At 33.4% G+C, this 22,121-nt stretch overlaps 3 protein-coding genes across 3 annotated transcripts; 1 reads left to right on the plus strand and 2 right to left on the minus strand.

Moving 5' to 3' along the window:
- On the minus strand, positions 5,982 to 6,668 carry LOC104723475 (NADH-ubiquinone oxidoreductase 20.9 kDa subunit-like). Its single transcript, XM_010441850.2, has 2 exons — positions 6,452 to 6,668; positions 5,982 to 6,343 (listed from the first exon to the last, which is right to left on the minus strand). Exons 1-2 carry the CDS (start codon positions 6,603 to 6,605, stop codon positions 6,177 to 6,179), a joined length of 321 nt encoding a protein of 106 aa, XP_010440152.1. The 5' UTR covers positions 6,606 to 6,668; the 3' UTR covers positions 5,982 to 6,176.
- LOC104723476 lies at positions 17,057 to 18,029 on the minus strand. The gene has a single exon (XM_010441851.2). It carries the CDS (start codon positions 17,630 to 17,632, stop codon positions 17,255 to 17,257), a length of 378 nt encoding a protein of 125 aa, XP_010440153.1. The 5' UTR covers positions 17,633 to 18,029; the 3' UTR covers positions 17,057 to 17,254.
- On the plus strand, positions 20,244 to 21,920 carry LOC104723477. The gene is made up of 8 exons (XM_010441852.1): positions 20,244 to 20,343; positions 20,514 to 20,660; positions 20,739 to 20,818; positions 20,944 to 21,014; positions 21,219 to 21,289; positions 21,361 to 21,442; positions 21,526 to 21,575; positions 21,652 to 21,920. The coding sequence occupies exons 2-8, from the start codon at positions 20,547 to 20,549 to the stop codon at positions 21,721 to 21,723; spliced, it is 540 nt and encodes a 179-aa protein (XP_010440154.1). The 5' UTR covers positions 20,244 to 20,343; positions 20,514 to 20,546; the 3' UTR covers positions 21,724 to 21,920.

The raw sequence follows: 22,121 nt of genomic DNA on the forward strand, positions 1-22,121 counted from the left end.
TATGGATGAATGTTTTTGTTTTTGTTCGGATATTATGGCATTCAAATTTAATCTATAGGTATTATGACATTTTTTTTTTTTTTTTGTCATCGAAACGAAAAGGCCGATCCATAGTCCATTCCTACTACGTACAATAACGCAACTTAGTGTAGTCGAACTTCGGTGGGATTGGTCAACTAAAAACATTTCCCGCAATCAGGTTTTCAATAAAAAGTAATCAAAGAATTATTTCTAAATTTCGACAAGTTTTTAAATCTACTACGAAAGAGAGAATATATTACCTTTATGATATTTTCGTTCTGAAATCACCTTAAAAACAATATTTACATAAATACATTACATGTACTAGGTTAGACCCGCGCGATGCCGCAGGATATTATTCTATATATTTTGAAATACATTTGATGTTAAAAATATGATTTTTAATTTTTTGGAATTATATTAATAATAAAATTATGGTTTACACAATTCTAAGATATAGAAATGGACTAAAAAACCTACAATGGTTTGTAACTCTGTTGTATTTGTTATTACAATCATTTACATTTAAATTGGGTAAATTTAACCGTATAATTGGCTTAACTCTACTGTATGCTATGTTTTCTTCTCCTATTACTTGTTATGGAAGATATATTAGTGTATTTATTTTGTGATGTATTTTTGTAGTTTACAAATTTAATCATCTAAGTTTATATAGTTTTTGTTGTTCTTACATTATTATTTGTTTGTTTCCTTTTGTAAATTATCTATTCTTTTTAATTACAAATCCACATATGTCAAAGTAAATAGACATATTTATACTTTAGTTTATTTTTGTGTTGTTATTTAAATACTATACTTATGTTAAATTGTATACAACATTTATAAGGATTATGTTAATTGTCAAAGTTATTTTAAAAGTTATAGATGATTTAGTTTTCTTTAATTTAAAACATTTGTGTTTTGATCTTAAACATTATTTAATTTGTCATTGGTGTTCTTATATGTAAATCTTGAGAGACAATGACCCTTTCTTATCACACGCCAAAATTCAAAAACTGCAATCATCATTGTGAAAAAGAGATTTTTTTTTTGATAATACATAACTGATTTACTCTAGTTTATGTATGCTTCAGTGCTTCACAAAAAGAGTTTATCTTCCAATCACGTTTGAAAGATTACTCTAGAAACAAAAAAAATACTGACTTCTTGCGCTTACAAAGCTCGAGAAATGATTTATTTATTTGTCCTCAATTTTTCATAGTATATATATTTACATACCATTATATATATTTTTAAATGACACCCAAAATTTATTTATTTTTATTTTCTTTATAACTTAATTGTATCACTTACACCCAAAATTCAATTCTTTTATTTTCTTTATAACTTAATTGTATCACTTACTTACATTTTCATAAAATTTTAAGAACTCTTGATTCATATGGTGAGATAATATAAACTTCAAATTATAAAAATTTCCATATGTTAAATCTTAATTATTATAAAAGAATTTTATAAATTCAAATTTTTGTTATACTACACAAATAAAATTTAGATCTCAAATAATAATTTTACAGATAAATATTATAGATTTTGTATACATAAATTATAGTAAAATTATTTAATAATTATTTTACTTTGCATATAGTGCGGATTGTTATTTAGAATAAAATAAACTGCTAAAATGATGTTAGATTACAAATATTAAGTAACCAATATGTTTAAAGAACTTTGTGTCCCTTAATGAAGAAAATATCAAGTTCCCCCAATTCATCAAAAGTTCTAAAACTATCAAATCAAATCAGAGACAAATGAAAGAAACCATATAAGTATATATACACATAGGATGGAAACAAAAATCACACAGATCATACTATCATAGTATTTCTAAGGTGACAGCCTCAAACGTAACTTGCTGAGCCGAATATACTTGAGAAATTTTTCAGATTATTCGAGTTGATCAACCAAAACACAACAAAGGTTTTTCCCAAAATTAACATTAGAGTTTTCCTCCGATTCTATACATAATATTCATGATAAAAAAAAGTTTGTAACGAATTTAGAAATTTTTTGTAGCCAATTTCTGACACATAAAAACAAATAATAGAATAAGGGATATATGCGTTTTGCTAGAAAGCAGCAGCACTGGTGGAGCTGTTTTCTTTATATTATTTGCACAAAAGTATTTATTTATCTGATATGTAACCTTGTAGTTAGAAAAATTACAAATTTACAATCTAATTGATAATTCTGTAGAAATTTACTGATAGAATTAATTTTCTATCTTTTTCGGAGAATTTTGAGTTGCTATCATCCAACATAACTCTTGCATAAAATCGAGAAGTAACTTGATTAAATTATTTTTTCAAGCTTTATATAAAAACAAAACTGTTTAAGCGTTGGAGAGCTTTTAAATGACAAAAGTTATATTATGTTTAACATGTGTACACGTAGAATAGAAATAATTTTTTTTATTATTATTGGATGAATATGCTGAGTTGTATTAATTGTTATATTTTGATTGATCATCTGTTTTAAATGATGTGTCAGTTCCAGGTTTCTCCAAATTGCTGAGATGTCATCACCTGAAGAGAAACACATCCTAGTTTTTTTTGTATTGATTAAACTTTTTACAAAAATGAAATAGATCCAAAAGAGGCCCATTAATAAACCAAATATCTTATTATATAAAGCTTGATGAAAAAATTACTAATTAACAAGATCGTGACACGTGTCAATTGTATCATTCAGATGTTGACACGTGTCAATTCTAAATATATTAAAAAAATTTAAAAATAAAAATCTAAAAATTCAAAACCTACCATAAAAATATTTTATATAAAAGTAAAATAGAGAAAAGAAAACCTAATAAATAGAAATTCAAAATTCGAAATTATAATATTATTTACTTATTTTAATTTGAAGTTGCTAATTTTACAAGAAAAAAGATTACTTTTTTTTTTATAAGATAAATAAATGATTGTGAAAAATTATACAACTAATTACTGGTTTAAAAAAATGTAAATACTCACCTTCACAAAAAGAAAAAGATTGTTGAAGTAGAAAAATAATAATAAATCGTCTCATATTTTTTCACAAATCAAATAATTTATTCAAAAAGACTGTTATTGTAATATATATAAGATATGAGTACGTAAGATTAACATATGTGTTTTTATAACTATAAAAATATTAAAATAAAGAGATATATAATAGGTTATTTAATGTGTTCATAAATAAAATTTGCTGGTTGTAGTAAAGACTAAAGAGTATATTTTACAAGTAAAATATTTTTGTGTGTACAAATACATTTTTAGTGGTAATGTAGATAGTATATTTGTAAATGGATATACATTAGTGTATTATAGCAAAAAAAAAACAACTATTTTCTATAACTAAAGTTTATCTCTTTACTTTTATACATTGTTTTTACTTACGAAAAGAATTAAATATATATTCTTTGTTAAATTTCATTTTATTTTAATAACTTTGAACTCATCTACAACTATTTTCTTTAACTAAAAGTGTATCTATTTACTTTTTTTTTCTACCAAACAATAAATTAAAAGGAAATTTCTCGGTTAGTTGCCTAAGCCAGAGGGAAGGGGTTTACAAAAGAAACTTCAGAGATAAGAGAACGCGAAGCACAGGCAAGATACTCCTCCTTCATATTTGCCGCACGCGGGATCCATGAGATGAAGAATAGTGGGAAGGACTCCAACGAGTTAAACTCATCGAGCTAGTTGGAGAAAGACGGGGAATCTTGGACTGCACCATAGTGAGTAACTCAACACAATCAGACTCAAAATGTCGACAAGTGATTCCTACAGCATATATCCGCTCCATGGTCCACAACAACTCTTCTAACTCCAAATGCAAGGGGAGAGACTCCGTCTTAGACACGAGGTGAAAAACATGGACATGCGAAGACGTAGATGGAGCTGACATAACCACCGTAAAAGAGAGAGCCTCTTCCCATGCCAACTTATCGCCCAAAGCCTTAGCAATTATATCATTTGCCTCAATCTCTAAACCTTGAAAAACTTTTTTGTTTATGTCTTTGAGAGGCACCTTTCCAGAAAACAAAATCCAAATTCGATTACACTGACTCATATGTAAAACCCTTTGACGAGTCCAAAGTCGGAGATAAATCCCAAACTTCACACGAGGGAAGACATTCAAAGAAAACATGATTAATAGTCTCAACCGCAAAATCGCACCTTTTACACCAAATGTCACATTGGATACCTTGGTGTATCTATTTACTTTTATAGATAGATTACTAAAATATTTATTTTATATTCTTTTAAATTTTCTTTTATTTTAAAAAATCTAAACCCGCACATCGTGTGAGTCCTAATCTAGTGTAACATATGTTTGTCAAATCATCTTGACGGAGAAAGCATACCAAACAGCATAAACATACATTCTGAAAAGAAAAAAAAATATACATAAACAAATTTTGATGGCATATGATAAAAAAAAATAACAATATAGATTTTATAAAATATATGAAATTTCCATAAGCCAAAACTCAGCATATAATATGATGTAACAAAACTTTTAGATGTCAAAAAAGAATTTACCTTCCAAATATGACAAATTAGCTATATATAATATTATTTTTTTCAAAACAAAACAATAATAAAATACTTTTAAAACCAATAAAACAAAACATATATGTTAATATTTATTTAAAATTACAAAAAAAAAATATTAATCCCTTCAGTAACAAGGGTCCTATTCTAGTTATTACTTTCAAACAAGCCAATCCGGGGGAATATTATTCATACATATGAAATAAAACGCGTTTGTACACGATCAATGCGCTCCTATTTATACAATTTAGCTAGCTCAATGAGAAATAAAAAGATATTGAAAACAGAGACAAAGTTTTATTTCAGTTACATTCCGTTTAATTATTTGTTTTCTAGATTTCACACGCATAAAATTTAGTAAAATTTAAGGTGGTATTGTCTAATTTGATAGTTGGCACTGTTTATAAAAGTGAACCGATTGATGTATAGTCAATTAATTGTAATCAAGTTGCATAATAATTCTCATTTTGTTTGACTTTGGGTGCATGAATCCTCTGAAAGCTATAGAATTAAGAGCTAAATAGTTCAAAACTTTCAGGTGATGAATATAATAATAGCTGAAGTTTCCACATATTGATGACCATGGTGAGTAGTTGTTTACATATGCAACACATTTTGGACATCTATGTAGAAAGTGAAAAGAGGAAAATTATGATTAGGCATGGAAGCAATGCACATGAGACCAAAATAAAGAGGCAGGTCAAAATAATAGTTGTTGTTGATGCATCAAGGTGTGTTAGAAATAGAAGTCTTAGCCATGACAACCACTTTATATAGTCAAGGCTCGTGCCAACTACATCAAGGAATTCCACGAATCAGGAGTTTAGGACGAGAAGTAAGACCGCATATTCCATCAACAATGGAAAGACAAACTGACAGCAAAAAGGGTTTTTATCTATAGAAATGTTTCTAGAGCAGTATCAATTAGATGGACTCTCTCACATTTACCCATTGGTACATCCTCTCCAAAAGCTACACAACAACTAACCAAACCCAAACAAACCACAGGCAAAGAAGCTGCAACATCTGATTCCTTTGGGTGCACCAGTCCCCTCAAGGGTTCTATAACTACAAATATACAATAGCAATCCTAAAAAAAAGTGAATATTTTCAGCAGCACAACCACAAGTACCCCCAATATAGCTTTTGCACCATTTTCACAGGGAAAATTCCAGAAGCTACACAGACAATCCCATGATCACCATTCACCACTGATACCTTTTTCCCAGGACAAGGTCTATCGAAGAGACTCGAATGCAGTTGCTCCTTTGTTCATCTCGGAATGTTAACACTGGTATATACATCTATCCTACAAACACAATACTTAACACAACATATATCATACCTAATCAAGTCACTAATCTGATTGCAAAACTAAAGAATCCTTTATTGCAACATCACTCAGAATCACAAGAACATATATTCATCAGAATTTCATTGTCACAAAAAATCTTATTTGATCATCATCATAAGTCATCATAACAAACAAACAGAGGAGGCACATATTATATCCTCAAACAGCAGAGAAAAGTAGAGTTTTCAAATTCCAAAATGAAGCCCAGATCCAGAAACAAAACAAAAAAAACACTAAAGCGGTCATTTAGAGAAACCACCACGCTTCTGGTAACTAGCAACCTCACCATCATTAGGGAAGAAACCCATGAGTCTACCAGCTGAGTTCTGGTACGCATACATGAAACCCCCCATGAGCCCGATCAGTCCTCCAGTAACCATTGACGGTCCTTTAATCCCAGGCTTAATCCCTACAAAACTCCAAAAAAAACACCAAATCAGCACATTCTCAAACACCAAAGCAGAAATTTCAACAGTGAGAGATAGAGAGAGAGAGAGAGAGAGAGAGGTGTGTGGACCAGAGAGGTAGCCGACGGTGACGGAGATGCCGGTGATGGTAGAGAAACGGAGGTAATCGAGGGTGCTGAAATTGCCGACGACTTTAGTGAAAGCAGGGTTCCGATCAACGACTGGGTATTGTGGCTTCTCCAAGGCAGTGATGTCTGTGTTCATCTTCGATCTAAATCTACGAATCTCTCTCTGATTCTATCTTCTTCCTTCTTCCGATCAAAATCTATTTTAGGTTATATTCATTTCAACATCACCTGAGAGCTTCTAATTCAATCAGAGACTCTCTTTTTGACCCTTTGTTGGGCTTTCTCGTCGTAGACCCAATGGGCCTAATTCAAGAGCATTAGCGTTTCTGAATGTTGTCGTTGCAATTCTTAAAATCACTTCTGCTTATTTTAAGAAGGAAAAATTATTGACATTTACGCTAGGATAGGATAGACCAACACATTGTCATACATATAAATAATATAAATATTTTATTAATTACAGGAATTATTATTATTATATAATAACATACATAAATAAATAAATATGAATTATGTGTACAACATCGTAACTATCTAATTCTGATGTTTTGTTTGTCAGAATCTGGTATTGACTAATATTAACTGACATTGACTGATATTGACCGGCGTTAACAAAAAAAATTAATTATATATGTGAGATCTATAACGATATGTAGAGAAAAAAGTTGAGATATCTTGTTTCTTATTTGATCAATGCATATGGTTTAAAGTTATAACTACTTATGTTCTATACTTAAATAAATTTTGATAAATATTTTCCGTTGATTGCAATATTTGTATGTGTTTTATATATCTCCAATTTTATAGATATATAGATAATTTCTTCATTGAAATTCATGTTAATGATTTAAAGAATATTTCGAATTTGAAGATGAACAGATTATATTAAGTGTCTTAATTAACTTGTATTTGAATAACAATTAGGTTTGAACCGGCGGTGTAATTTCTATCGCTAAAACTTAATAGAGTTTTCAGGTCATATTTTAAATCTTTTATTTATACTGATAGAGTATTATATAATGTATTACATGTTTGGAAGATGAAAAGAACCATATGAAATTTGATAACTTGTATTAAATTTTTGTATGAAACATATGTTTCATTAATCATTATTTTTGTTCATTGTTGTTATAAAAACTTAAAATTTTAAAAATTGGAGAAATATTATACTAGCATATATATATATATATATATAAATATGTTTTGAATGTGTTATTTATGGAGAAATTGGAATCATCTAGGTCTAAATTTTATGTTTGACTATTATCTTTTGTTTGTTCCATACAAATTTTATATAAGAAAGTAAAGTCTTCAGAAAATTCAAGTTTGAGAAGCTGCCCCTTACAGTATTAATATGCTAATTTGACAACAGAAAAAGATGGAATTGAATGACATCTAAGATATTATTTTGTTTCTTATAAAAAACACATACTAAAGATATTTTACTTATGTTTTGCTTATTTTTGGCAGATGTTTTGCTTATTTTGGCACATGTTTTGTTTATTCTTTTGTTAATTTATTTTTTATATTAAATATTATACAATATATAAGATGTTACGTAAATACAAAATCTTATCGCTGAAATTAGTTGAGAATACTTAATTATATATAATAGTACGATTTAATTTTTTATGATGTTAGAAAACCGTTTTAAGTTTAATACCTTATATTAAACTTTAAATACATAAAAAATAAAATGTTAGTATATGTTTCTACCATAATAACAAATGAATAAAAATATATAAACAACTGAATACATTATCCATACATCCCATGGACAAGTATCTAGTTTAACTATATAACTTAAGATCAACTTTGAACTAATAGTAATAATTTGTACTTTTAACTTGTATTCTCTTAAACGTAACGATTGAATATATTGTCGACGCTTTAGTTTCCATCTCTCTTTATCTCAATTATTACTGACATATATAAGAGTACTCATGAATCGAATACGATGCAAGTAGGTTTTGAATTCTGATTGATTTGCTATGACTCGCACTCGCACTATAAGAAAACAGGTGATTAGCAACTACAAATAGCAACTACATATGTAGTCGTCACAACTAACGACTACATAATGACTATTTAGCGACTATGATGTGACTATAGGTAAGTAGTCGCTACTGAGTCACTCTATAACGACAAATTCATGCAGTCGGTACGGTGGTCGTATTTTAACAACTACGAGGCGACTATTTTGTTGATGGAACTATGTAGTCGCAACTTAGTCGCTAAATTAACGACTACAATACGACCACATCAAATAGTCGTACACTTTGGCTACTAAGCTGCGACTCATAAAGTGGTCGTAAAATTTGGCGACTGCACGGCGACTCATACGGCGAGTCATCACATAGTCATCGTATAGTCGCCAAATAGTCGCAAAATACAGTTAAAAAACGTGTTTTCCATGTGGGGGTTGGTGTACCAACATTTATTATGTAGTCGCATATTAGTCACCTATTAGTCACCTAGGAAAGTCTATAAAAATGAGTTGCACTCATTTGTTCTCTTCATTCCGAACAAGACACTTTCCTTTCCTAAAAAAAAATTCTAAATCAAAAAAAAAAGTTTGGCTTTATATAATCTTATATTTTCTCCCAAAAAAAATATATATATATATATATATATAATTATAATGGCGGGATATTACAATTATGGTGGTAATGGCGGTAATTATCGGAAGTGGATGTACAAGAGGTTCGATGAAGTAACGGGAAATTTTTCATCTGAATTCGAAGTGGGGGTGGACCAATTCTTATCGTTTGCAAGTAGCCAAGATACAGTTCAGAATAATGGGGGTAAGTTTCTCTGTCCATGTAGTGTTTGCAAAAACAATAGATGTCTCTCGGGTAGAAGAGTTATGAGTCATCTGTTTAGTAATGGATTTATGCCAGATTATTNGAGATTATTGTGTTTGGTATAACCACGGAGAAGAAATTAATTTGGATATAGGAAGTAGTTACACTGATAGGACGTATGATGAGAGTCATGAAGAAATGGGTAATGTAGTAGAAAATCCATATGTGGATATGGTGAATGATGCATTTCGTTATAATATGGGTTTAGATGATAATTATTATCAAAATGATAGTTATGAGAATGTGGAAGAACCGTTACAAAACCATTCACATAAATTTTACCACTTGTTAGATAGTGCAAAAACTCCTTTATATGATGGTTGTCGTGAAGGTCACTCGCAATTGTCATTAGCTGCTCGAGTCATGCAAAATAAGGCGGAGTATAATATGACTGAAAAGTTAGTAGATTCGGTTTGCGGAATTTTGACGGATTATTTACCAGAAGACAACCAGTCTACCGGTTCACATTACGAGACAGAGAAATTGATGCATAATTTGGGCCTTCCATATTATGCAATTGATGTTTGTATTAACAATTGTATGATTTTCTGGAAAGAAGACGAAAAGGAAGAGACATGTCTATTTTGTGGTTCACCAAGATGGAAGCCTAAGGAGGACCGACGGAGAACAAGAGTACCATATAGTCATATGTGGTATCTACCTATTGCTGATAGGTTGAAGAGAATGTATCAGAGCCAAAAGACTGCAGCGGCAATGAGATGGCATGCAGAGCACCAATCAAAAGAGGGAGAAATGAATCATCCTTCTGATGCGGCGGAGTGGAGATATTTCCAAGAGCTTAACCCTCGGTTTGCGGAAGAACCCCGTAACGTCTACCTTGGATTATGTACCGATGGGTTCAATCCATTTGGCATGTCTCGTAATCATTCCCTGTGGCCTGTGATCTTGACTCCATATAATTTACCCCCAGATATGTGCATGAATATGGAGTACTTGTTTCTTACAATTCTGAATTCTGGGCCAAATTATCCGAGAGCTAGCCTCGATATCTTCCTACAACCTCTTATTGAGGAGTTAAAAGAGTTGTGGTCTACTGGAGTCGATGCATACGATGTGTCTTTGAATCAAAACTTTAATCTAAAAGCAGTGCTGATGTGGACGATAAGCGACTTTCCGGCGTATAGCATGTTATCGGGATGGACCACCCACGGTAAATTGTCTTGTCCAATTTGCATGGAAAGTACAAAGTCGTTTTATCTACCCAAAGGAAGGAAGACATGTTGGTTTGATTGTCACCGAAGATTCCTGCCTCATGGTAATCAATTAAGGTAGAACAAAAAAGATTTCCTGAAGGGAAGAGACGCTTCTAACGACTATCCACCACAGTCTTTAACTAGTGAGCAAGTTTATTACGAGCGTTTGAAATGTGTAAATCCACCAAAAACCAGGGAAGTCGGTGGGAACGGTCATGAAAAGAAGATGACAGGCTATGGAAAGGAACATATTGGCACAAAGAAAGCATATTATGGTCGTTACCTTATTGGAAGGACCTCAATCTCCGACATAATATTGATGTGATGCATACCGAGAAAATTTTTGTGGACAACATCTTGTATACTCTTATGAGTGTACAGGGTAAATCTAAATATAACGACATGTCAAGATTGGACATAGAACAATTTTGTTCTCGACCACACTTACATATTGATAGGAAGGGTAAAGCTCCATTCCCAGCATATTTATTGACAAAGGAAGCCAAAACAAGTTTATTGGAATGTGTCAAGCATGCGGTGAAATTTCCAGATGGTTATTCGTCAGACTTGGCTAGTTGTGTTGATCTGATCAATGGCAAGTTTTCAGGAATGAAGAGTCATGATTGCCATGTTTTTATGGAGCGACTTCTTCCATTTATCTTCACAGAACTCCTAGACCGGAACGTTCACCTTGCATTATCAGGTATTACAGATTACTTATTTAATTAAATAAGTACTATATATTTTTAAATATAATTTCCTAGGACATGAAATTTGAATACATTTTCAGGGATTGGAGCATTTTTCAGGGACTTATGCTCAAGAACTTTGCAAAAAAGTCGCGTTCAAATTCTTAAACATACCATTGTTTTGATCTTATGCAACTTAGAAAAGATATTTCCACCATCATTTTTTGATGTGATGGAGTACCTGCCTATACATCTCCCATATGAAGTAGAATTGGGAGACCCTGTCTAATATAGGTGGATGTATCCTTTTGAAAGATTTATCAAAAAGTTGAAAGGAAAAGCGAAGAACAAAAGATATGCAGCTGGATCAATCATTGAGTCATATATCAATGACGAGATTGCTTACTTCTCTGAGCACTACTTTGCCGATCATATACAAACGAAATCAAGGTATAATTAAATGAAATTATAATTTATACTTAATTTGAATTACTTTTAATTATATTATTTGATCAGGTTAACAAGATTCTATGAAGGTGAAGTCCCAGTACATCATGTGCCTGGAGTTCCTAATATATTTACTCATGTCGGTCGTCCAAGTGGGGAAATGCATGAAATGTGGCTTTCAGAGAGAGACTATCAGTGCGCACATTAATATGTTTGACGGAATTGTGACTATTTTCAACCAATTGAGAGGTATATAATATAGACTCCACATTTTTTCTCATATATATTAAATATATTTTATCTTCTAAGTATGTTCGAAGATTTTCTTTCTACCAAATATCCTGAATTAACCGAAAAAGAACTGTCCACAAAAGAGTTGAAGAATATCATGTGTGGGTGAAAGATTATGTAAGTATACTCGAACGCCCCTAACCGACTCTGTTGTGCATTTATTTATATCATTGATAATATTTATATGTATATAATAATGTTTGACCTTATTATATATATATATATATATCCAGGTTATATACTGGAACGCCACAAATCCATTTCCTACTTAGGTTCAAGAGATAGTGCATGGACCTTTACACAAGGTCAAAACTTGGCCAATATACTTTACAAGAGGCTATGTGTTTCATACACAGAATCACGGCGNATGTTTCATACACAAAATCACGGCGCTGGACGGAAGACATGTAACTATGGTGTATGTGTTAAATGTGAAAATTACACATATGCATCTAATGGTGCAGATTTCTATGGTAACTTAACTGATATCATAGAACTTGAGTACGAAGGGATGACCAATTTGAAATCAAACTTTTTAAGTGTAAGTAGTATGATCCTGTCATTGGTAGAGGGACTCGGAAGAGCAATAGTGGCATTGTTGACGTGAACTCTTCAAGAAAATACAACAAATATGAGCCATTCATTTTAGGTATGTAAGACTCAGTATAATTTAGATATAAGTTTATTTAATGTGACTATCCATACTAAATTTCGATTTTGCACTCATCATCTCAAGCGGATCAAGTTTTCTATATTCCGTATCCATACACAAAGAAACCAAAGCGGGAGTGGCTAAGTGTTCTGAAAGTAAATCCGAGGGGAAACATTTCAAAAGAATATGAAAACAATGAACCGACTCTATTGCAAACAGAAAATGATGATGTATTGATGACTACAGTTGAAGATCTCATAGCCGACAGTTTGGTAGAAGACGCTAATCCAATAAACCTTAATTACGATGTTGGAGATGCGGATCCAGAAGATGAATTCCAATGTAATTTATCGTCTTCTGATGATGAAGAATAAGAAGACGAAGAACAATATGCGTAGTATATTTAATATATTATGTATTATTATCTGGCAAAATTACTATGTATTTGTATTATAATTTTTTTTCTTTTTACTGTGTAATATTATTGTGAAATATTATAAAAATAATTCAGTGTTTTATAATTAATCTATGTAATCTAAATTTTAAAATTTGGGCTTAGATTACAGGCCCAGATTAAAATTACCTCAACCCAACTAATCCTAATTAAACCCAAACCCAAATCAATTTATCACTCTCTTCTTCCTCTCGATAACCCTAATCCATCAAAGCAAATAATCTCTCATGTCCCACACAGCATCGCAGCCTTCGCATCCTCTCGATTCCCGACTTTGTAAACCCTAACCCTAATCCTTCGCATCCTTTGCATTCTTCGACATTCTCGGATCAAGCTCTCATCTCTCACACTCTCACACGATGCCTAATCGAGGAAGAAAGAGGAAACAATCTCCTAACCTTTCTCAGAGAGTCGGAGTGTCAACACCAAATCATCGGCCGCACACTCTACCCAGTCAGTACAACTTCACGTCGGCGGTCCAATATCCTCCTCCGCTGCAGACGCCGGCGGTCCAATCTCCTCCTCCGCTGTAGACGTCGGCGGTCCAATCTCCTCCTCCTCTGCAGACGCCTGAAGTACAATGACAGTCATCGGCGGCCCAGATCTGGAACTACCCTCCGCCTCAACAGCTTTTTCAGAACTCCTACACTCACTCACCGCAGCCTCAAGTACACCCGACTCCTTCTGAAGAAGTCCACTACAATCCGTCGCATCCTCCAACTCTTCAGGTTGACCCTCTGCCTACTTCAATTGAAGTCTCTCAGACTCGCAGTCATCGTTCGCATCCATCATCTCAAGGCAACAATTTCCAAGCTGATTATCCTCCGGTGTTGCCAGAACTCCAGGAGGACACATTGCGGGCTCTAAATGCGCTGCTTGTAGTGCCAAACATACATGAGTTCACCACTGTCCTCTCTCCCATTCCCCTACCAAAGACCGAATGGTATGGTTAGGTCTCGTCTCATTTCATATTAGTGTTTAGGTCTTGTTTAGGTTTCATTGGTTTTGGTTTTGTTTAGGTCTTGTTTAGGTCTCATTGTTTATGTCTCATTGGTCTTGGTTTTGAAGTGTTTGGTCTCTGATGCGATTACAAACTCTTTGAATAATGGTGCACACAACTCTTGATGGTCAATTTTGAAGCTATGGTGTATCGTTTCTTAGACTTATCATTATGTCTTCTTAGTTTAGTTGAGATCATCCTTCGACTTCTTAGTTTAGTTGATATCATCCTTCTTCTTCTTAGTTTAGTTGAGATCATCCTTCTTCTTCTTAGTTTAGTTGATATCATAGACTTAGCATTAAGTTTGATTATTGATTTGCTTTAGCCTTTGGTTTTGTTACTTTGAGTGTCTCTGATGGTTGACTTTGGTTTTATTGTTTCATGTGTATGGAGGTTTGATCGTGACACTGTATCTAAGCTTGTTCGGAAGATTACTAAAATTCTTTTAAACAAATTCGAAGGTCCTTTCTACAGCTGGACATGTGTTCCTCGGGATAAACAGGAAAGATACTTCATTGAGTTTGCGGTTAAGTGTTCTCTCCTCTAGCCTTCATATATAGCTTTAATCTTCCTATACTGCTTTACTCTTCATATATAGCTATTTTCTTTTTGTTTTTTGTAGAAAACCAACACTTGGGATCCTTTGATAACTGGGACTGTTCAAGCTAACTTCGAGACCATCTGTCAAAATCAGCTCAAAGACCTGGTTAGCACCGTGAGAAATACTAGACGCCAACCTAAATGGATTGGAACTACTCTATGGACAACAATGGCAGAATATTGGGACACTAAAGAAGCACAACAAAGGAGCAAAACATATTATGATGCCCATATGTCTGACCGTAATGGCCTCGGTCCTCATGTCCACCTCTCAGGGCCAAAGTCGTATCGACAGATTCAAGACGAAATGGTGAGCCAATTCTGTTGTTACACATTCGCCACTTTTATTTTTGACCTAGCTGTTACATTAAAAATTTACTTGTCTGTTTCTTAACATTGCAGGAAGAGGAATTGGGAAGAGAAGTACGTATTGGTGAGGTTTTCATCAAGGCACATACAAAGCCTGATGGGACATATGTTGATCGGAAGGCAGAGAAGATAGCAGAAACATATGAGAAGAATGTGCAAGAGAGGTTGTCTCAGCTCGAGGAAGATCCTTCTGCCATCTCAGATGGTTATTCACGGCCCCGGGAGCTAACAACTGAAGAATATACAGAAATCTTTCTTCAGGTTACGTTTTATTTTAACAATACACAAATGTTATCTTGGAGTTTAATTTGTCATCCTTTAATATCTTATTTTCTCTTACTTTGCACTCCACTGAGAAGGATTCAAGAGGAAAACCTTTTGGAGTTGGAAGCCTCCATGACTGCATTGTCAATGGCAAGCAGAAGCAAGCAGGAGACACTTCTACCTTTGTGGCTATGCAAGAACAGTTGAAGGAAGCTCAACGGAAGATAGAGGAGCAGGCTGCTCATATGTTGAGGCGTGATGCAGAAATGTTGAGGCGTGATGCAGAAATTGCTCAACAATCCGAAATTATTGCTGGGCAGAAGGAGAAGATTGACGAGTTGGACTTGGTGGGGAAGTTTCTGCGGGAATGTGATCCACGGTTCAAGCAGTTCTTGACAACCCATTCAGCTAAAGAGACAACCACGACAGAGCCTCTTCAACAAGAAGATCCAACTTCAACTCCATAGGTTACTCTATGTGTTACCTACTACTAAGTAACTCTTTTTTGATGAACTCAATAGCTACACTATGTGTTGTACTTTGTGTTTTGGAAACTATAATAACTTTTAAGTACAATGTATTTTGGCATGAATATTATGTGTTGCTTTAGGTTTCCAATTTAGAATCATTTTTTGGTTTGGTTGACAGGGTTAAAAAGAAAAAAGAGAAATTACAATATTCTATATCCAGTTTCAGAAAACATTAGTCGCCAAATAGTCATCAAATTTTAACAATATAACTAAAAACTAAAGTGACTATATAATGACTACTGCATATATTAGTTGCCAAAACGTCACCAAAACTTATACGACTATCTACCGACCAAATTAACAACCTATTTGTTCAGGTTTCTTAATCACAGAATAGTCGCAAACTAGTCACTAAAAATAACGACTACATGATGACTACTATGTATATAGTCGTAACGTAGTCGCAAAAGAGTCACTATATTTTACGACTACATGATGACTACTGTGTGACAACATGTATATAGTCGTACATTAGTCGCAAAATTGCGACTAAATTTACGACTACAGCAATTAGCGACTCTCGATTCACGACTGTATGAAATAGTCGCTAATTAGTCGTAACTCTTGATTTGGCGACTATGAAACGACTAATAACGTAATCGCAAAATGCGTGTTTTCTTTTAGTGTCGTTATAACGAGAAATTATTTCTTTCTTTATAAAAAAAAAATCGTCAATATATAAAAGCAAAGCTGCAAAATCAGGGTTTCAACATGCGCAAGCGGAGCCCAACTGAAGTCGAATTTCAAGTCTGTCTCCTTAACTCCGTAGGAAATTATTTACCATACCTTTTTTTTTTTTGGTGAAGTTAAGTTATAACTTATAAATAATTAAGAGTATATATGAACATATATTTATAACCATGCCTTTAAAGAGACTACATATCACCACCGTCCATCGGCCAGTTTGACAGAGTCAAATGTTGTATAAACAAAGTTAGGTCTTTTTTCTTTGTTCATCTTAGTAATTTTAGCATATACATATATATATATATATGTGTATGTGTGTGTTTCCATGCAAGACATCTTTATGGATTTATCTATCTTACTATTGGGTTTTGGTTGTGGAGAAGTTACTGTATATATAAACATATAGAGGAAATAGGAATGCTGATCAAACTTTACATATGGAAAAGTATACTTGAGGAATGATAACCATCAACAACAAAAAAAGAACCAATAACTCAATGAGTAGATCGTTATCATTAACTCGAAATAATCAATATAAAACATAACATTTCATTAACTTCGAAATAATCAATATATATATATATATATGATTGCCATTTTAACCATACATATCACCACCACCTACATGACTCTTTAAAGGATCATACCGACCAAAAAAAAGATTGTACATACATATTTATAAACTAAAAGGAAAGGAAAAAGATGGATCGGATCGGAACAAGTTTCAGAGATGGAGAGACGTGTCAACATCGTCGTATCGATCAAACCCACCAATCTTCTTATCGTCTTTAGTTGGCCACTGATGACAAAAGCTTGGCTTTTCAATGGATTCAGAGGTGGAGTGTGGACATAAGGAGAGGGAGAGAAGCTGCTGTGACGAGGATGTTTGAGAGTTTAGAGGTAGAAACTGGAAGAAACCAAAGCTCGTGGGTTCGCTGTAATATTGCAAGATGTTGTCTTGGTTGTTAGGTTTAGGGTTAAGGAGCTCTCGCTCAGCTCTTAACTCCCGTGCTCTCTGAAGTTGTCTGAATCTTTCTTGAAGCAAGACGATGGAAGACTGGATCACCATTTGTTCTTTTCGGTCTCTTGCTATTGAACTCATGACGTCAAAAGTATAATATTAGTGGTATGATGATATGAGTCGTTGAGAGTGTTTACTATAGGGTTTGGGGCCATGTTTACGTGTGTTGTGCCTATTTATATACGGAGGAAAAAGGTCTATATTTCTGATTATTTAATCTGCATGAGAATATTGTATAATATAATAAAAGTAAATAGGGTTGTTGAGTAGTTCGATGAAATTCCGAAAGGAAGAGAATCAGGAGTAAAGTGGGAAGAGAACAAGAGGAAGAAGGCAAAAGGGACAATCTAAGGATTGTAAAAAGAGAATGTATAATGTGTGAGTGGAGATTTGCATTTTTATTTTTCTTTTCTTTCTAAGTAACAAAAGAAAAAAAGTTGGCCAAAGTAGAAAATGGTTGGGAGGAAAATGACAAGAAGAATGTTTGAAGGGATGCACATGGATTGGTTTGTTTGGATGATTATATTGTGAAGATATATAAACCCCTTTTTTCATGCACCCCACTTACCTCCCTCTACGGGCTCTTTTTATTTCAAACGGAAACTTTATTATTTTCCCACGAAATATATATAGAGTATTATATAGGGGATTGTCTTGTTAATGTCCGATATGATTTGATTGTATGCATAACAAATTAACAATGTTTTCAATGAATAAATTTTCGATTTTAAACACAAGGTTACTTGCGTATATTATGATGTAAGGACGACATTTCTAACCATTATGTATGTAGAAGACTAATCTATGTTTACACTCGTATATATTCTTCTTACTTTTTCTTTATCAAAAATTTGAATATATTCGTATTTTCTATGTTCAAGAAACTCAAAATGATCAAGGTTTAAATATTCCTTGAAAAAAAACGTGAATAAGAAAAGGGAATGACAAAAGGGTTTAGGAGAGATTTTGGTGGCTTGGGAGATGGTGAAATGGAGCCACTTCTTTGTCTCCACATCAAATCTTCTCTCGGTGGAATTTAAAGTTAATATTATTGGCATTCAATTTAAAATGAAACACACTTTAAAGAAGAGTGTCAAAAGTTGTTAATGGTTTCTATAAATTAGTTGATCCACTTTATAAGTTTTAACTTCTTATGATTTGGCAAGGAGGAAAAAGTATATGTAAAAGTGGGCCGATGTATTGATAAAATGACAAAAGGAGTTCAAGAGTAGGGAATAATTATATCATCAGCATATATATGAGATGTGTTTTGTGTTTTGTGTTTTGTTTGACTGATAAAATAACTGTGAAAAAGACCACTCGTTTTCACACAAGACATTCTCTCTCGATCTCCTCATTTTCTCTCCAATCGAAATGCTACTCTAAAGCTCCCTTCCCATAATGATATCATCCATGCATGTAACATTGCCATATGTATTTACTTATCTAGGGAAAAAAGAATATAGTTTTGTCTAATATATATGATCAATATATGTATCATGCGCGCAAAGCGGAGGCAAACTTATATTTGATCGATTGTGATAATCTTATATAATGGATGTTAGTTATGTTTGATATGAAATCTCAACATATATACATATACATATGATCATAATTTTCCATTAGCATAATTCTAACACCCATATAATGTAAAAATTTATAATCCACCTCTAACACTCGTGTACGTTTTGAATCTCACTTCCTAGTTGGATTTCAAACCCACATTAATTAGGTGGTCCACAAGGTACAAAACTTATCTCACATAATATCATATCAATAATACACTGCCTTAATTATAACATATATATCACTGATCTTGATATTAGATCAAACTGGTAAATATGTATTGTTGTTACGATCGTCTCTAGACTCTAGCTAAAGAAAAAGAAAGAAAGAAAGCGAGACAGTATACCTACAAAACGGAGCGGGTTGAAAAAAAGAGGAAGAGGACAATGGGGATACAAAGTTTGAAAGGCACATCAAAAGTGGTGGGAGCAAAATTTTGTCGTCAAGTAATTGGAATATAATGGCATGCATACACCAAAGCTGAAGATGCTACGACGTTTAGGATTTGGATTTACATTGTGCCTTCTTCCCTTTTTTTTTTCTTTTTTTTCCACAGCTTCGGTATCTGCGAAGTTATCGATGATAATGCTCTGATTTGGTGGTAAACCCAATTAGATAGATGGTTTTTAACATAATTATAATTAAGTGGGAGGGAGGGGATCGGATGAGACAAAACATAAAACGTCTTAAGATTAGTTGAAGAGAGATTAGAGACAAAGCGTGCCAGTTCTGGTAAAACCATTACAACCACTCCTACGTAAAAAGAATACATTATTATGTTTTTGTTATATTTTCACCTTTTTTTTTGTTTTTCTTATCGTTTTTTACCCTCCTCCTCCAGGTTGTGATTTATTCATGTCTATTTTTATCCTTTTAATTCTAAATTTGGTTAGTGGCCTTATTTGTTAACCCTTGGCTTAAACTTTGTAGCTTAGTGATTGTTTCTTTTCACATGTAGTCAAGCTTAATCGTATAAGCGGTTAAGTGTTAACATAATGGGCCGATTAGCCCAATAGAGCCTGTTGAAAAAGGATAATTCCTTAGTTATCATTTGTTTGCTTTTTACTAAGGGGCTTGATTTTTGTTTATTATACGAAAAGAGTAGAAACTTTTTTAATTTTAAAATTTAGACCCCTCCTCCTCTTCTTTTGAGTTTCAGACACCAATCTAAAATTCCAAATTTCGTTTGAAGGCTTGAAGTTTCCTGGGAATCTACGACGGAAACTGTAAGTTCCGATCATGTTCACGAGGATCTCGTTCTATCTCCACTCGCATCTTTATCTTCCTCCATATATTTAGGTTGTTCTAGAACATGACGGATCAAATTAGGGGTTTTGTTCTTTTGCGGATTGTGATTGGATATCGAGTTTTTGAATTGTTCGATTTTTGGGTTTAGCGGATTGCTAGAATTTGATCAGAAGAAGGGGTAATGGAAGGAGAGAAGCCAATGATAGAAGATCGCGGCTTTTTGGCTGCTCCTCTGACCTTCTTCGTTGTCGTTGTCTTCCAGTTGCTATCTAAGTGGCTTGACCAATTGAAGAAGGTAACAAAAAGATTAAACCTTTTTAGGCGTTTGTTATTATCCACCCGAACAATCCAATTTAGATTCAATTTTTATCAGAAAGGGTCGAAGAACACGAGGGAATCAGAGCTGCGGTCTGAAATTAAGCAGCTTTTGAGAGAGGCTAGTGCATTGTCTCAGTAAGTTGTTTGTTTTCAAAATTTGTGGCGTTTTTGTTTTTTGTTCAGCTGATTAGAGTTAAGGAAGGTGCAGGGATTGAAACCAACTAGAGAGTTTATTATTTATCTATGGTTCTCAATTGCAGGCCAGCCACTTTTGCTCAAGCGGCAAAACTTAGGAGGTCAGCAGCTACTAAAGAGAAAGAACTTGCACAATGTGAGTACCCTGCATTCATATTGATTGCTTAGTGAGCGTAGAGTTTACGATATTTTAGAAATATATGATGCAACACTTAGTTAGTTAGCTTTCGAAATGAAAATTATCTGGTAGCAGCTATACCTTATTAGTGCATGAAATCATAATAGTCTAGTATAGGTGTGTATACCTTGTTTGTATTAATGTATTTTTTTCGAAATTCAGATATGGAACAGCATAACAAAGAAATTAATCTCTCATATGATCTATATGGAAAGGTTCTGCTTGCTTCAAAGGTAACTTGAATGTTGTGTTTAAGCTTCTCTTTTTTTTCGTAATTGAGGTGTGCTAAGAACTTTGTCTATAGGTTGTAATATACCTAATCTTGGTATTTTGGTTCTGGAGGACTCCGATTGCCATTATCGCTAAGCAACTTGTTCAACCGTTTGGTGAGTAGTTACTTTTACCGTTTTCAAGCTTGCTTTGATATAACATATAGGTTTAAAAAAACTGAATGTGGTGTGCTTCACAGGGACTTTGTTATCTTGGGGAACAGGAGGTCACATAACAGGCCATGTGTTGGTATGTACCTTCTTCTCAGTCCATTTCTTTTGGGCTTGTGTGAATGATAGTGTAATTTGTTGGGTGCAAAATGCAGGTTGGGATTATACCGTGGCTGATACTCTCAACTAGAGTGAGCAAGTATGTGTGTAGGTTCGTGGAGTTCTAAATCACATCCCTGAAGAGAGTGGAGATTAATGGTTTGAGTTTAAAGTTATAGCGTTTTAGGAGACACTTGACTTGTGGCAGAATTATGCCTTTTGTTCCTCATCTACCTTGATTTTTTTTGTATAAATATTATATGAATCTTACTCTCAAATTTGGTTTGTTGGATAATACATATAACAAAGTGGTTAGGTTTTAACTCTTGAAGGAGTCCTATATAGTCCCCAATGTGAGAACCAGTCATCATCATCACAGCACATTGTCTCCACTCCCCCATTCGTGTTGTCAATTTTTATCTTTTAACACCGACTTTTGTATAACCATATTCAAAAGACGCGTGTACTTATCTAACACGCACTGCAATGCATGTGGTTCATGAAGATGTTTCATTATATCACCGAA

This window comes from Camelina sativa, chromosome 11, assembly GCF_000633955.1.
Source record: "Camelina sativa cultivar DH55 chromosome 11, Cs, whole genome shotgun sequence".
NCBI classification, from domain to species: domain Eukaryota; kingdom Viridiplantae; phylum Streptophyta; class Magnoliopsida; order Brassicales; family Brassicaceae; genus Camelina; species Camelina sativa.